This window comes from Macaca thibetana, chromosome 6, assembly GCF_024542745.1.
Source record: "Macaca thibetana thibetana isolate TM-01 chromosome 6, ASM2454274v1, whole genome shotgun sequence".
Classification (NCBI taxonomy): domain Eukaryota; kingdom Metazoa; phylum Chordata; class Mammalia; order Primates; family Cercopithecidae; genus Macaca; species Macaca thibetana.
In genome coordinates, this window is record NC_065583.1 from 47,364,050 (window position 1) to 47,377,187 (window position 13,138).

The 13,138-nt window shown below is 39.3% G+C and overlaps 4 protein-coding genes across 9 annotated transcripts in view; 3 read left to right on the forward strand and 1 right to left on the reverse strand.

The window, feature by feature from the left end:
• Positions 1–13,138, forward strand: part of PPP2CA (protein phosphatase 2 catalytic subunit alpha) — a 354,454-nt gene that overhangs the window by 213,324 nt on the left and 127,992 nt on the right. The window lies entirely within an intron of this gene.
• UBE2B (ubiquitin conjugating enzyme E2 B) overlaps positions 1–13,138 on the reverse strand; it is a 262,616-nt gene that overhangs the window by 79,701 nt on the left and 169,777 nt on the right. The gene's annotated exons all lie outside the window — the stretch shown is intronic.
• Positions 1–13,138, forward strand: part of CDKL3 (cyclin dependent kinase like 3) — a 160,157-nt gene that overhangs the window by 60,033 nt on the left and 86,986 nt on the right. For all 6 annotated transcript variants that reach the window (XM_050792803.1, XM_050792800.1, XM_050792801.1 and 3 more), the window contains 5 exons: positions 226–338; positions 2,338–2,477; positions 7,152–7,240; positions 11,229–11,382; positions 11,485–11,813. In XM_050792803.1, coding sequence (XP_050648760.1) covers positions 254–338; positions 2,338–2,477; positions 7,152–7,240; positions 11,229–11,382; positions 11,485–11,813 — 797 coding nt within the window. In that variant the 5' untranslated portion in view covers positions 226–253. The remainder of the gene's footprint in view (positions 1–225; positions 339–2,337; positions 2,478–7,151; positions 7,241–11,228; positions 11,383–11,484; positions 11,814–13,138) is intronic.
• VDAC1 (voltage dependent anion channel 1) overlaps positions 1–13,138 on the forward strand; it is a 394,265-nt gene that overhangs the window by 27,527 nt on the left and 353,600 nt on the right. The window lies entirely within an intron of this gene.

Genomic DNA, 13,138 nt, shown 5'->3' on the forward strand with positions numbered 1-13,138 from the left:
AGGCAGGAGAATTGCTTGAACCTGGGAGGCAGAGTTTGCAGTGAGCTGAGATTACGGCGCTGCACTCCAGCCTGGGTGACAGAGCAAGACTGTCTCGAAAAAAAACAAAACAAAACTTACAAATGATACCACTTGTTTCTTTAGCCTTCTTTAAACATATTTTTAAGAATATATTTATATATTTCTACATGAAAAAGTGATTTGTTTTTCCCTGATCTGTTTCAGACCTGTGGATATCTGGGCTTTGGGCTGTATGATCATTGAGATGGCCACTGGAAATCCCTATCTTCCTAGTAGCTCTGATTTGGATTTACTCCATAAAATTGTTTTGAAAGTGGGTAGGTATTACTGAAATAGCATGAGTTACGTGTCTAAAATAAATATTGCCAGATCAATTCTGCTTGATTTTCAAATTTAGCTATTCTGTGTAAGAACAGGGAAGCATATTGTTTTGATAGATGACAGCAGATGGGTTCCTTGGGCTGATAAAGAAGGCAGAAAATTCTCTGTTTTTGCAAATAATATTTTCTTTGCTAGGATATAAATAGCTAAGCCATGTGTTGATTGTTGATGCTAAGAAGAATAGTACAATAGGAATGTACTTTAATTTGTCTAAAAGTTGTTTTTAAATTAGGCTTTTTCAAATATTTGTACCTCTATATAAGGACTTCAAATAGTAGAGTTGAGTCAGATGCTTTTTTAAAGGACTGGGAAATAGAAAATTAATTATTTACTCAGAAACCACCCTTCTTTTTAAAGAAAACAATAATAGACAGCCAGATAGCTAAATAACTTATTCAAGAACATATTTGATGAAGGCTGGGCATGGTGGCTCATGCCTGTAATCCCAGCACTTTGGGACGGCCAAGGCAGGCGGAGCACCTGAGATCAGGAGTTGGAGACCAACCTGACCAACATAGTGAAACCGCATCTCTACTAAAAATACAAAAAAAAAAAAAAAAAATTAGCCAGGTGTGGTGGCAAGCGCCTGTAATCCCAGTTACTCAGGAGGTTGAGGTATGAGAATCGCTTGAACCCAGGAGGCAGAGGTTGCAGTGAGCTGAGATCACGCCACTGCACTCCAGCCTAGGCAACAGAATGATACTTTGTCTCAGAAAAAAAAAAAAAAAAAAAAAAGAATATATTTGATGAGAGTTTATTTGATGATCTGCTTTGGCCACCAAAACATTATGATGGTTAGCCTTGAATGTGCTATTTCAAGATTTGTGGGTTTTTTTAATTTTAAATTTTAATTTTTTTGAGACAAGGTCTCACTTTGTCACCTGGGCTGGAGTGCAGTGGTGCAAGCATGGCTCACTGTAGCCTCGACTTCCTGGGCTCAGGTGATTCTCCCACCTCAGCCTCCCGAGTAGCTGGGGCTACAGGCATGTGCCATCATGCCCGGCTAATTTTTGCATTTTTAGTGCAGCCAGGGTTTTGCCATGTTGCCCGCCTTGACCTCCCAAAGTGCTGGGATTACAGGCGTGAGCCACCGTGCCTGGCTAAGATTTATTTTTTACTATTCCTGACTGAGAAGCTTGAGGAGCTCTTTGTGTGGTGGGGAAGGTATGCATAAATTTGTAATTACAGGCTTATGAGGAAGATACTATGAACAATTCTAAAAACAGTGAAACCTGGATAATTATTGATTTAAGATATAGTTTAGAGCCTTAAGACACCTCACTTTTTTGTGTCTTTTAAGAAGTTCTGGTTAAGAGATTAATATCAGAAGGAACCTTAGATGGTGGGGTTTAATCCTATCATTTCACAGATGAGAAAACCAAGCACAAAAAGGAAGAGATTTACCCAAGGTCACAGAACTAGTTATAGCAAAACTGCTAGAACTTAGTTCCCTCCACTCATATTTATAGTTCTTTCCATTCTGCTACTACTCTAGCCTTGTTTCTTTTTTTGCAATATTTTGATTTCTACATACCTTTAATATTTTAGCTACTTTGAGTAAGGTTTCAATGTATTTTGCTGAGGAACACTTAATAGTAAAATCATTTGGATACCCACATGGAAATGCATAAAAGTTGGAATGTGCATTTTCTGACAGCGTTACATATTATGTCTTATAGTTTGGGAAAAGCAAGTAAACCTGGTGGTTTTATATCTTATGTTGCCTGTGGGCTATCAGCAGATAACTGAGGAAACCTCAATTTTTTATGACATGTTCAGATAGTTTTTATTCAACTTCAAAAAATTAAAAGACATAATTGATATTCTTCTTATATCAGTTTTTAGTATCTAATGTAGATCACATAGCAGTTTGATTATTTTGATTATAGACTAATTTCTCTGTTTTTAAAATATACATTTTTTTTCTCTTTTCAGGCAATTTGTCACCTCACTTGCAGAATATCTTTTCCAAGAGCCCCATTTTTGCTGGGGTAGTTCTTCCTCAAGTTCAACACCCCAAAAATGCAAGAAAAAAATATCCAAAGCTTAATGGATTGTTGGCAGATATAGTTCATGTATGTCTTTTTTTCCCCCGAGACAGAGTCTTGCTCTGTCACCCAGGCTGGAGTGCATTGGAGCAATGTCAGCTCACTGCAACCTCCGCCTCCCAGGTTCAAAAGATTCTCCTGCCTCAGCCTCCCAAGTTGTTGGGGTTACAGGCGCCTGCCACTGTGCCCGGCTAACTTTTGTATTTTTAGTAGAGATGGGGTTTCACCATGTTGGCCATGGTTGGCCAGGCTGATCTGGAACTCCTGAGCTTAGGTGATCTGCCCACCTCGGCCTCCCAAAATGCTGAGATTACAGGCGTGAGTCACCGCGCCCAGTCAGTTCATGTATGTTGAGAAATTAAGAATTTATATCTGAGAAATTTGCATAAATTATAATACAGTTTTAAATTATCACTTTAATGAAATTCCAAAAGGATTCCTAAAGTAATGTAATCTGTAGAAAGTTATGTCTTTAGTACAGAGAAATTAAAATTCATAGACTGTCAGAGCTGAACGCCCCCTAAGATAACTATGTTCATTATATTTAATTTATCTCTATTTTAATGATAATTAGGTATAAACTGGAGAAATGGGCCAGGCACGGTGGCTTACGGTGTAATCCCAACACTTTGGGAGGCTGAGGCCAGCAGATCACGAGGTCAGGAGATCGAGACCATACTGGCTAACATGGTGAAACCCCGTCTCTACTAAAAATACAAAATAATTAGCCGGGCATAGTGGCATACACCTGTAGTCCCAGTTACCCGGGAGGCTGAGGCAGGAGAATCACTTGAACCTTAGAGGCCAAGGTTGCAGTGAGCCAAGATCAGGCCACTGCACTCCAGCCTGGATGACAGAGAGAGACTCTGTCTCAAAAAAAAAAAAAAAAAATGGAGAAATTCTAAGGACTTACTATGTTTATCACTACCTTTTAACATTTAGTTTAGCCCTGTTAGGGACATATTTTTTGTACTAAAATATCTACAGGACCTCAGCAGCTATAGTTTTAATGTCTGAAGATACACCAAGGCCAAAATCTGTCTTGAACTGGAGAAAATGAAAACATTATATAATTCCTTTTTATTATTTTAAAATTTAATTTTTTATTTATTATTTTTATTTTTGTTTTTGTTTTTTTTGAGATGGAGTTTTGCTCTTGTTGCCCAGGCTGAAGTGCAATGCTGCGATCTTGGCTTACCACACCCTCTGCCTCCCAGGTGTGGCATGAGGCATGCCTTGGCAACATAGTAAGACCCTATCTCTAATCAAAAGCGTAGGGTGTCATGGTACCCACTTGTAGTCCTAGCTATTTGGGAGGCTGAGGCAGGAGGATCCTTTGAACCCGGGAATTTGAGACTGCAGTAATTTATGCTTGCACCACCGCACTCTAGCCTGGGTGACAGAGCAAGACCCTGTATAAAAAAAGAAAAAAAGAATCCTTAACCTGTGTGTCAACTAAAATATTTCTCTCATTGATTTGTGAAAAAAGCACATTAATCTTTTGTCATAAGTTTTTTTTTTTTTTTTTTTTTTTTTTTTTTTTTTTGAGACGGAGTCTCGCTGTGTCACCCAGGCTGGAGTGCAGTGGCCCGATCTCGGCTCACTGCAAGCTCCGCCTCCCGGGTTTACGCCATTCTCCTGCCTCAGCCTCCGAGTAGCTGGGACTACAGGCGCCCGCCACCACGCCCGGCTAGTTTTTTTGTATTTTTAGTAGAGACGGGGTTTCACCATGTTAGCCAGGATGGTCTCGATCTCCTGACTTCGTGATCCACCCGCCTCGGCCTCCCAAAGTACTGGGATTACAGGCTTGAGCCACCGCGCCCGGCCTTTTGTCATAAGTTTTGCAATACATTTGCAAAACTTGCAATATGCTTTTTTTTTTTTTTTAAACAACTAGAATCATCCAATGATTTGGAATGCTACATTTATCATAGACAAAAAGCTTATACATGTGTGGGTTTGTTTCTGTTACATTGATTTTTCTCTTTATTCTAGAAGTAGTACAACTTTGATTTATTATTGTAACTTTAAAATACACCTTGATATCTGATGTAGGGCACTTTTTTTCCTAGATATAAATTTTCTAAACAATGTTATTGGGGTATAATTTATGAACAGTAAACTACACATACTTAAAATGTACAATTTGAAGAGTTTTGATACATGTATACACACATGAAACCACCACCACAGTCAAGATATCTAACACACACACACACACACACACACACGATACCTAACATTTCCATCACTCTCCAAAATTTCATTGTGTCCTTTTACAATTCATCTTTTCTTCCATTTCTGTCCCCAGATAACCACTGATTTGCTTTCTCTTCCCATAGATTAGTTTGAATTTCCTAGAATCTTATATAAATAGAATCGTACAGTAGGCACTCTTTCATGTCTGGCTTCTTCCACTCAGCATAATGGTTTAGAGATTCATTCATGTTTTTGTATGTATCAGCAATTTGTTCCTCTTTTGCAGAGTAGTAGTTCATTATATGACTATACTACATTTTAAAAAATCCCTTCACTGTTGTTGGACATTTGGGTTATTTCCCATTTTTCGCTATTACAAATAAAGTTGCCATGAGAACATTCATGTTCGTCTTTGTGTGGAACACACAGTGTATTTTCATTCCTCCAGCAGAAATATCTAAGAACAGAATGGCTGGGTCATGGGTAGGCATATGTTTAATTTTTTAAGAAACTGCCAATCTGTTTCCCCAAGTGTCATATTTTACACTTTCCAAAGTAGGGCATATATTTAAATTTACTGAATTATATTTGCAGAAGGACTGCCTCTAATTGTCTGCCTCTATGATTTGGTCAGACCTTTTAGCATTTTTCATATTAAGTTTTAGTGATAGATTACCATTATGTTCTAAAATGAGCACATATTTTTAACTATTTTTTTTTGTTTGTTTTGTTTTGATTTTGAGATGGAGCTTTGCTCTTGTTGTCCAGTCTGGAGTGCAATGGCACGATCTTGGCTCACCACAACCTCCTGCCTCCTAGGTTCAAGTGATTTTCCCGCCTTAGCCTCCCGAGTAGCTGGGATTACAGGCATGTGCCACCACGCCCGGCTAATTTTGTATTTTTTTTTAGTGGAGACGGGGTTTCTCCGTGTGGTCAAGCTGGTCTCTAACTCCCAACCTCAGGTGATCCACCCGCCTTGGCCTCCCAAAGTGCTGGAATTATAGGCATGAGCCACCACACCTGGCCAACTAGTTGCAGTCTTAAAGACTGCCACATCATTAAGTAGGTAATAGACTTAAATAATTTCTCTTTGTGAATCAATGTTTTTTATTTTGGTTAAAAAAAAAAACCCCACATAATATGGAATCTACCTTCTTACAAAATTATTAAGTGTACAGTATGGCATTTTTAACTATATGCACATTATAGTACAGCAGATCTCTAGATTTTTTTCTGTGAATCAGTTTAAATATGCATTTTGAAATAAACAGAAACATAATATTATATACAATTATCTTGGATTTGCTGGATTTTAATTGTGGCTCCTCTCCTTATGAGATCTTAGACAAATTACGTGATCTCTCTGGGCCTCAGTCTCCTCATCTGTATAATGAGGATAATAATAATATTTACTTTGTAGGATTGTTGTTGGGATGGAATGGAGAAAAAGACTGGAGCATTGTCTGGTATGTAGTAAGCATCAATAAAAGTTACTAGTCAGGCATGGTGGCATGTGTCTGTAGTCTGAGCTACTCAAGAGGCTAAGGAAGGAGGATATCTTGAGCCAAAGAGTTCAAGGCTCCAGTGAGCTATAATTGCACCACTGCACTCCAGCCTGGGCGACTGAGTAAAAGCCTGTCTCTAAAAAATTTTTAAAAACCAAACATGGTGGCTCTATTCCGTAATTCCAGCAGTTTAGGAGACTAAGGCAGGAGAATCACTTAAACTCAAGAGTTCATCAGCCTCACAACATAACAAGACTCCTATCTCTACAAAAAGAAGTTAACTATTATTGTTTTACCTCCTTTCACAGGAGGAATGAAAATTATAAAGCAGATGCTTTTTATTCAAAACGTGTCTTCAATATTTTGATTAAAGAAATGTGTTCCATTTATAATTATTGTTATTTAACTACATACAGATTTGTTATGTACAACTTAACATTCAAAACTTCCTTCCATATTTTGTTTGTTTGTTTCTATACCAAGAAAGGGAAACAGAAAAGAGCTGATTTAATAATGGGTTATTGAAAGATTTAGAGACTTGAATATTTGCAAAATGGTATTATGCTATAGAAAGAGTGCTGGATTAGGAGTCAAGACAACATGGGTTAAAACTCTTGTTTGGCAAACTACTAATCATGCTTCCAGATCTGTAAAATGCAAATGATTATACATGAACTTTCCACCTCACAGGGCAGAAAAGAGGATCAAAATGAGCTAATTAATTTTTGCTAATTTCAGCAGAAACAGACTGACCTCTGTTTTGGCTAGAATCATGGGACATTTAACCTATAATAATGTTCTGCAAGTGCAAATTCCTTAAGGAAATAAACAGTCAGAACTTACTACCAGAAATTCCTGAGGTCTAATTCCATCTTTTCAAGAATGCTTTTTGATCTGGATTATTAATTACTTCTTAATTTGTAAAATAAATTTAATTTTTACCATATGGAGCCCTGTTGAGAGCTCACTTATCATTACAATCTTTTTCCTTTCCTAGGCTTGTTTACAAATTGATCCTGCTGACAGGATATCATCTAGTGATCTTTTGCATCATGAGTATTTTACTAGAGATGGATTTATTGAAAAGTAAGCATTTTGAGTGAATGTGGATTTTTTTAAAGCATTTTGTATTGGGAAATTTTGCTAGCAGGAAAATTGCTGTATAGGTTACTTTTACATAACAAATATTCAGTTTAACAAAAATTTATTGAGTTATTGTATCAGGTATTGACTAGAAAGATAGTAGACTTAACAAGTGTCATGAATGAAAAGCCTAATAATAGGATGCGCACAGTGGCTCACACCTGTAATCCCAGCACTTTGGGAAGCTGAGGCAAGCAGATTGCTTGAGCCCTGCGGTTCACGACTGGCCTGGGCAACATAGGGAGACCCCTGTCTCTACAAAAAATACAAAAATTAGCAAGGTGTGGTGGCACACGCTTGTAGTCCCAGCTACTCGGGAGGCTCAGGGGGGAAGATGGCTTAAACCCTGGAGATAGAGGTTGCAGTGAGCTGAGATTGCACCACTGCACTCCAGCCTGGGTGATAGGTTGAGATCCTATCTCAAAAAAAGAAAAAGATAAAAAGTCTAATAATAAAAAGTAATTGCAGCTAACATTCATTACACAGTTACTATGTCCTAGGCAGTGTGCTCAGCTCTTTACATACTACAGTTTCAGTGTTATCATAGACCAGAGATAACATTAAATAAGCAATCAGTACTTCTTAGCTTTATTCCTGTTTGGACCTCTGACTCAGAGAATAGTCTGGTTTTTCCTCTTCTGGTGACATTCATTTATCATAATTAGCATGCACTTCCCAAATGATTTTTTTTTTTTTTTTTTTTTTTTTTTTTTTGAGACGGAGTCTCGCTGTGTGGCCCAGGCTGGAGTGCAGTGGCACAATCTCGGCTCACTGCAAGCTCCGCCTCCCAGGTTCACGCCATTCTCCTGCCTCAGCCTCCCGAGTAGCTGGGACTACAGGCGCCTGCCACCACGCCCGGCTAATTTTTTGTATTTTAGTAGAGATGGGGTTTCACCGTGTTAGCCAGGATGGTCTCGATCTCTCTGACCTCGTGAACCACCCGCCTTGGCCTCCCAAAGTGCTGGGATTACAGGCTTACGCCACCGCGCCCAGCCCGAATGATTTTTTTCTACTTATTCTCTGTTGTAGTGCCTGTTGCCTTTTTTTTTTTTTTTTTTTTGAGACGAAGTCTCACTCTGTTGCCCAGGCTGGAGTGCAGTGGCACAATCTCAGCTCACTACAAACCTCCATCTCCCAAGTTCAAACAGTTCTCCTGCCTCCGCCTCCAGAGCAGCTAGGATTAGAGGCACATGCCACCACACCCAGCTAATTTTTTGTATTTTTAGTAGAGACGGGGGTTTTACCATTTTGGCCAGGCTGATCTCGAACTCCTGACCTCAGGTGATCCACCTGCCTTGGCCTCCCAAAGTGCTGGGATTACGGCCCTTCTGTGCCCCACATTGCTTATGACATGCCCAGCATATAATCTGTATTACAATTTAGATTCATGAATCAGCCGTATTTCTAAAAAAACACTATTTTCTATTTGGACTTTGAAAAAAACAGGAAAAGTTTCTCATTAACTGTAAAACCATTGAGCTTGTCTTTGGACATATTAGAAAGATGGACATCCGTTAAAAATGTGATGGAGCTAAGGTCAGATATGGAAAAGTCCAGGAACTGCTATTGGAGATAGACTAAGTAGAAAAAAGCAAAAGAATCCTTGAGGGCAACTAGAACTTCGAGCCTTTCAGGAGTTTTACTCTAAAACAAAAAATAAGATGATATATTTAAAGTGCCATTGGCGAGGCGTGGTGGCTCATGCTGTAATCCCAGCATTTTGGGAGGCCAAGGTGGGCAGATCAACTGAGGTCAGGAGTTCAAGACCAACCTGGTCAAGATGGTGAAACACCATCTCTACTAAAAATGCAAAAACTTAGGTGGGCGTGGGCATGCGCCTGTAGTCCCAGCTACTCAGGAGGCTGGGACAGGAGAATCGTTTGAACCCAGGAGGCTGAGGCTGCAGTGAGCCGAGATTGCACCACTGCACTCCAGTCTGGGTGACAGAGCGAGACTCTGTCTCAAAACATAAAAGAATATGCCGGGCGTGGTGGCTCATGCCTGTAATCCCAGCACTTTGGAAGGCCGAGGCGGGCAAATCACGAAATCAGGAGATCAAGACCATCCTGACTAATGCGGTGAAACCCTGTCTCTACTAAAAATACAAAAACAAAATTCGCCAGATGTGGTGGCAGGCACCCTGTAGTCCCAGCTACTCAGGAGGCTGAGGCAGGAGAATGGCATGAACCAGGGAGGCGGAGCTTGCAGTGAGCGGAGATCATGCCACTGCACTCCAGCCTGGGCGACAGAGCAAGACTCTGTCTCAAAAATATAAAAAATAAAAGAATAAAAAATAAAAAAATGAAGTGCCATTGATAAAAAGTAGCAGTTATCGGCCGGGCATGGTAGCTCATGCCTGTAATCCCAGCACTTTGGAAGGCCGAAGCAGGCAGATTGCTTGAACCTAGGAGTTCGAGACCAGCCTGGGCAACATGGCAAAACCCTGTCTCTACAAAAAATGCAAAAATTATCTGGGTATGTTGGTGTATACCTGTAATCCCAGCTACTAGGGAGGCTGAGGTAGGGGATTGCTTGAGCCCAGGAGGTCAAGGTTGCAGTGAGCCATGAGTGTGTCACTGTACTGCAGCCTGGGCAACAGAAACACTGTATCAAAAAAAAAGATGTCAGTTATTGAATTAAAAAGTTACTTCATATCAGTTCTACACAGACTAAGTTTATTTTTCTTGGACATTTAGATATCAGGCTTTTACTTTTGTGGGGTGAAAGTACCTTGAGTTCAATTTATAGAATCCTTAGAAAATATTTGGATAAGTCCTTTTCCTTTGATAAGATGCCTCTTTATTTCATGTACCTTCTGCAGTTCAAGGGTGATTTAACAGGAGTATGACATTTTCTCATCTAGCCAAACTAATCACACCGATTCTTTTTTTTTTTTTCCATCACACTGCTTGTCATCAGGCCTGTGCCCTGCACAGCACTAGCAAGAGTTTGCTGGACTAGGGAAGAATTCATTCATGGGCTGATATTTTAAAACCTTCCCAAATGATAGCTGTAGCTGCTTCAAGGAAGGGACTTGTGCAGTTCAGGGAAGGGGTGGGAAGGAAATTTTTCAGTATAGACTTTTGAACTTTGAACCACATGAATGGACTTTCTAATCAAAAATAACTTTTAAAAAGAAAGAAATCAAACTAAAACCAAAATAATCTCTCTCCAATATGAATGTATTCTGTTACATTTCTCTAGAGTAAGATTTTAGAAGCTAGTTAGTCCATTTTTAAAGTTCTATTACTTTAAAGAACCACAGCCGAGTGCGGTGGCTCACGCTTGTAATTCCAGCAACTTTGGGAAGCTGAGGCAGGCGGATCACCTGAGGTTGGGAGTTAGAGACCAGCCTGACCAACATGGAGAAACCCCATTTCTATTAAAAATACAAAATTAGCCGGGCATGGTGGCACATGCCTGTAATCCCAGCTACTCAGGAGGCTAAGGCAGGAGAATCGCTTGAACCCAGGAGGCAGCGGTTGTGGTGAGACGAGATCACGCCATTGCACTCCAGCCTGGGCAACAAGAGCAAAACTCCATCTCAAAAAAAAAAAAAAAAAAAGAGAACCACAGAAAAGGTCAAAGTGGTCTGAGTCTTCCTTAAAAATAATAGTATTTTTATCAACATTAAAAGCAGTATTTTTCTGAGTTGAGTTTGTATCGCAAAAGGAATCTAATTAGTATAAATCTATTTTGTAAAAGTTTTATATAGTAGGTTCCCATAGCATAATTTTCGAAAGATGTAGCTTTACCAGAAAGCAATTTTTATTAGGTAAATTGGGCCATCTCTTGGCATGCATTGTAATTAGATAGCATTATTTATACTGTAGCTGAAATACAAATTAATTGATGAAATGGTTTATTCAAGATAAAATACTTTATCTGCATATATAAAAAGATTACTCGTTGATATTGCTTGTTTTATCAGATTCATGCCAGAACTGAAAGCTAAATTACTGCAGGAAGCAAAAGTCAATTCATTAATAAAGCCAAAAGAGAGTTCTAAAGAAAATGAACTCAGGAAAGATGAAAGAAAAACAGTTTATACCAATACACTGCTAAGTAGTTCAGTTTTGGGAAAGGTAAGAACTTTGGCTTTTGTTTCAGCCAGTATAATTATAGTTAGACTCTAATGACAAAAATAACTGTTATCATGACTCGGATTTTGGATGTATATATTCCAGGAAATAGAAAAAGAGAAAAAGCCCAAGGAGATTAAAGTCAGAGTTATTAAAGTCAAAGGAGGAAGAGGAGATATCTCAGAACCAAAAAAGAAAGAGTATGAAGGTGGACTTTGTCAACAGGATGCAAATGAAAATGTTCATCCTATGTCTCCAGATACAAAACTTGTAACCATTGAACCGCCAAACCCTATCAATCCCAGCACTAACTGTAATGGCTTGAAAGAAAATCCACATTGCGGAGGTTCTATGACAATGCCACCCATCAATCTAACTAACAGTAATTTGATGGCTGCAAATCTCAATTCAAATCTCTTTCACCCCAGTGTGAGGTGAGCTGTAACAGAGAAGAAACCTAAATAATACAATATTCCTGTATAATGGTGTTTCGAGGAATCATGTTCATAGTGTCTGTATGTAAACTGAACTTGAAGAAAATATGTTGAAATTAAAGCTGTATAATGGGCCATTTACTGAGTGTTTCTTACAAATGCTGTAGAAGAAATTAACTTTTCTTGCCCATATAGATGTTTAAATTTTCACTAATGTCTTTTGGAGAAACCTCATTTAAAGAAAAAAAAAGACCCTTTGAAAAATGTTTTTATTTTTGAAGAAAAAAAACGTTGATATGCCCTAAGTTCTGGTATCAGTGTGCCTTGGTATAACAAAATAAGCTTTATTTCTATATCATAGCAAATTCTCTAAGTGGAGAAAGGATAGTAAAAAATAATCTTTCGTAAGTCAAATAGCCTTTCAAGGTGAAATATTTTGGGAGAAAAATAGCATATTAGGCCAGTTTTAGATTTAACCTCTGATACAGACTGAGAGACTGGTCCGTGAGTCTGGTTAATCAAGGGCAGTGTGATGGATGGTGAGGGTCTGTCCAACAAGGCAGTAGGGCCACTTCAAAATTTAGGAAGACTACTGTCATTCTAGGGGAAAAGGAGACTGGATTCATTAGCCCAAGAGGATTCTAGCAGACTGGTTTGGGCTACAGGTTTTGAAGCCCAGTGGTCTGCAGAGGTGAGCAAGTGGACATGTCCATATCAGTCCAAAGGTACAGCAGGCTACAGACTGCAAGAGCCCAGTTGTTCTTGAGGTGATCCCAAAACCATATACTAGTAACAATGGTTGCAAGCCAGTCAGTCTTGGACAGTAAGCTCATAAATTGAGAAAGCTGGTAGTGAAGAGATCTAAATTCCGAACAGATAGAAGGGAGCAAGTAGGCCAGCAGGAGTAACCCCACAACATGCCTGTCACCACTGATGTTAACATGCACTAATTGTTCTCTGCCCTGTTACCACCTCTCTCTTTAGGGTAATTGGTAGGTAAGGACTCACTATTGCATTTTGGTACTCAGTGTTCAAAAAATAGACTTCCATGCCATAATTTATTCATTCTTGAAGCTAAAACAAAGCCATTTCGCCTGGGCATGGTGACTCGTGCCTGTAATCCCAGCAATTTGGGAGGCCAAGGCGGGTGTATCAGTTTAGCTCAGGAGTTCGAGACCAGCCTGGCCAACATGGCAAAACCCTGTCTCTACAAAAAATAGAAAAATTAGTTGGCCATGTTGGAACACACCAGTAATCCCAGCTACTTGGGAGGCTGAGGCAAGAGAATCACTTGAACCCAGGAGACAGAGGTTGCAGTGAGCCAA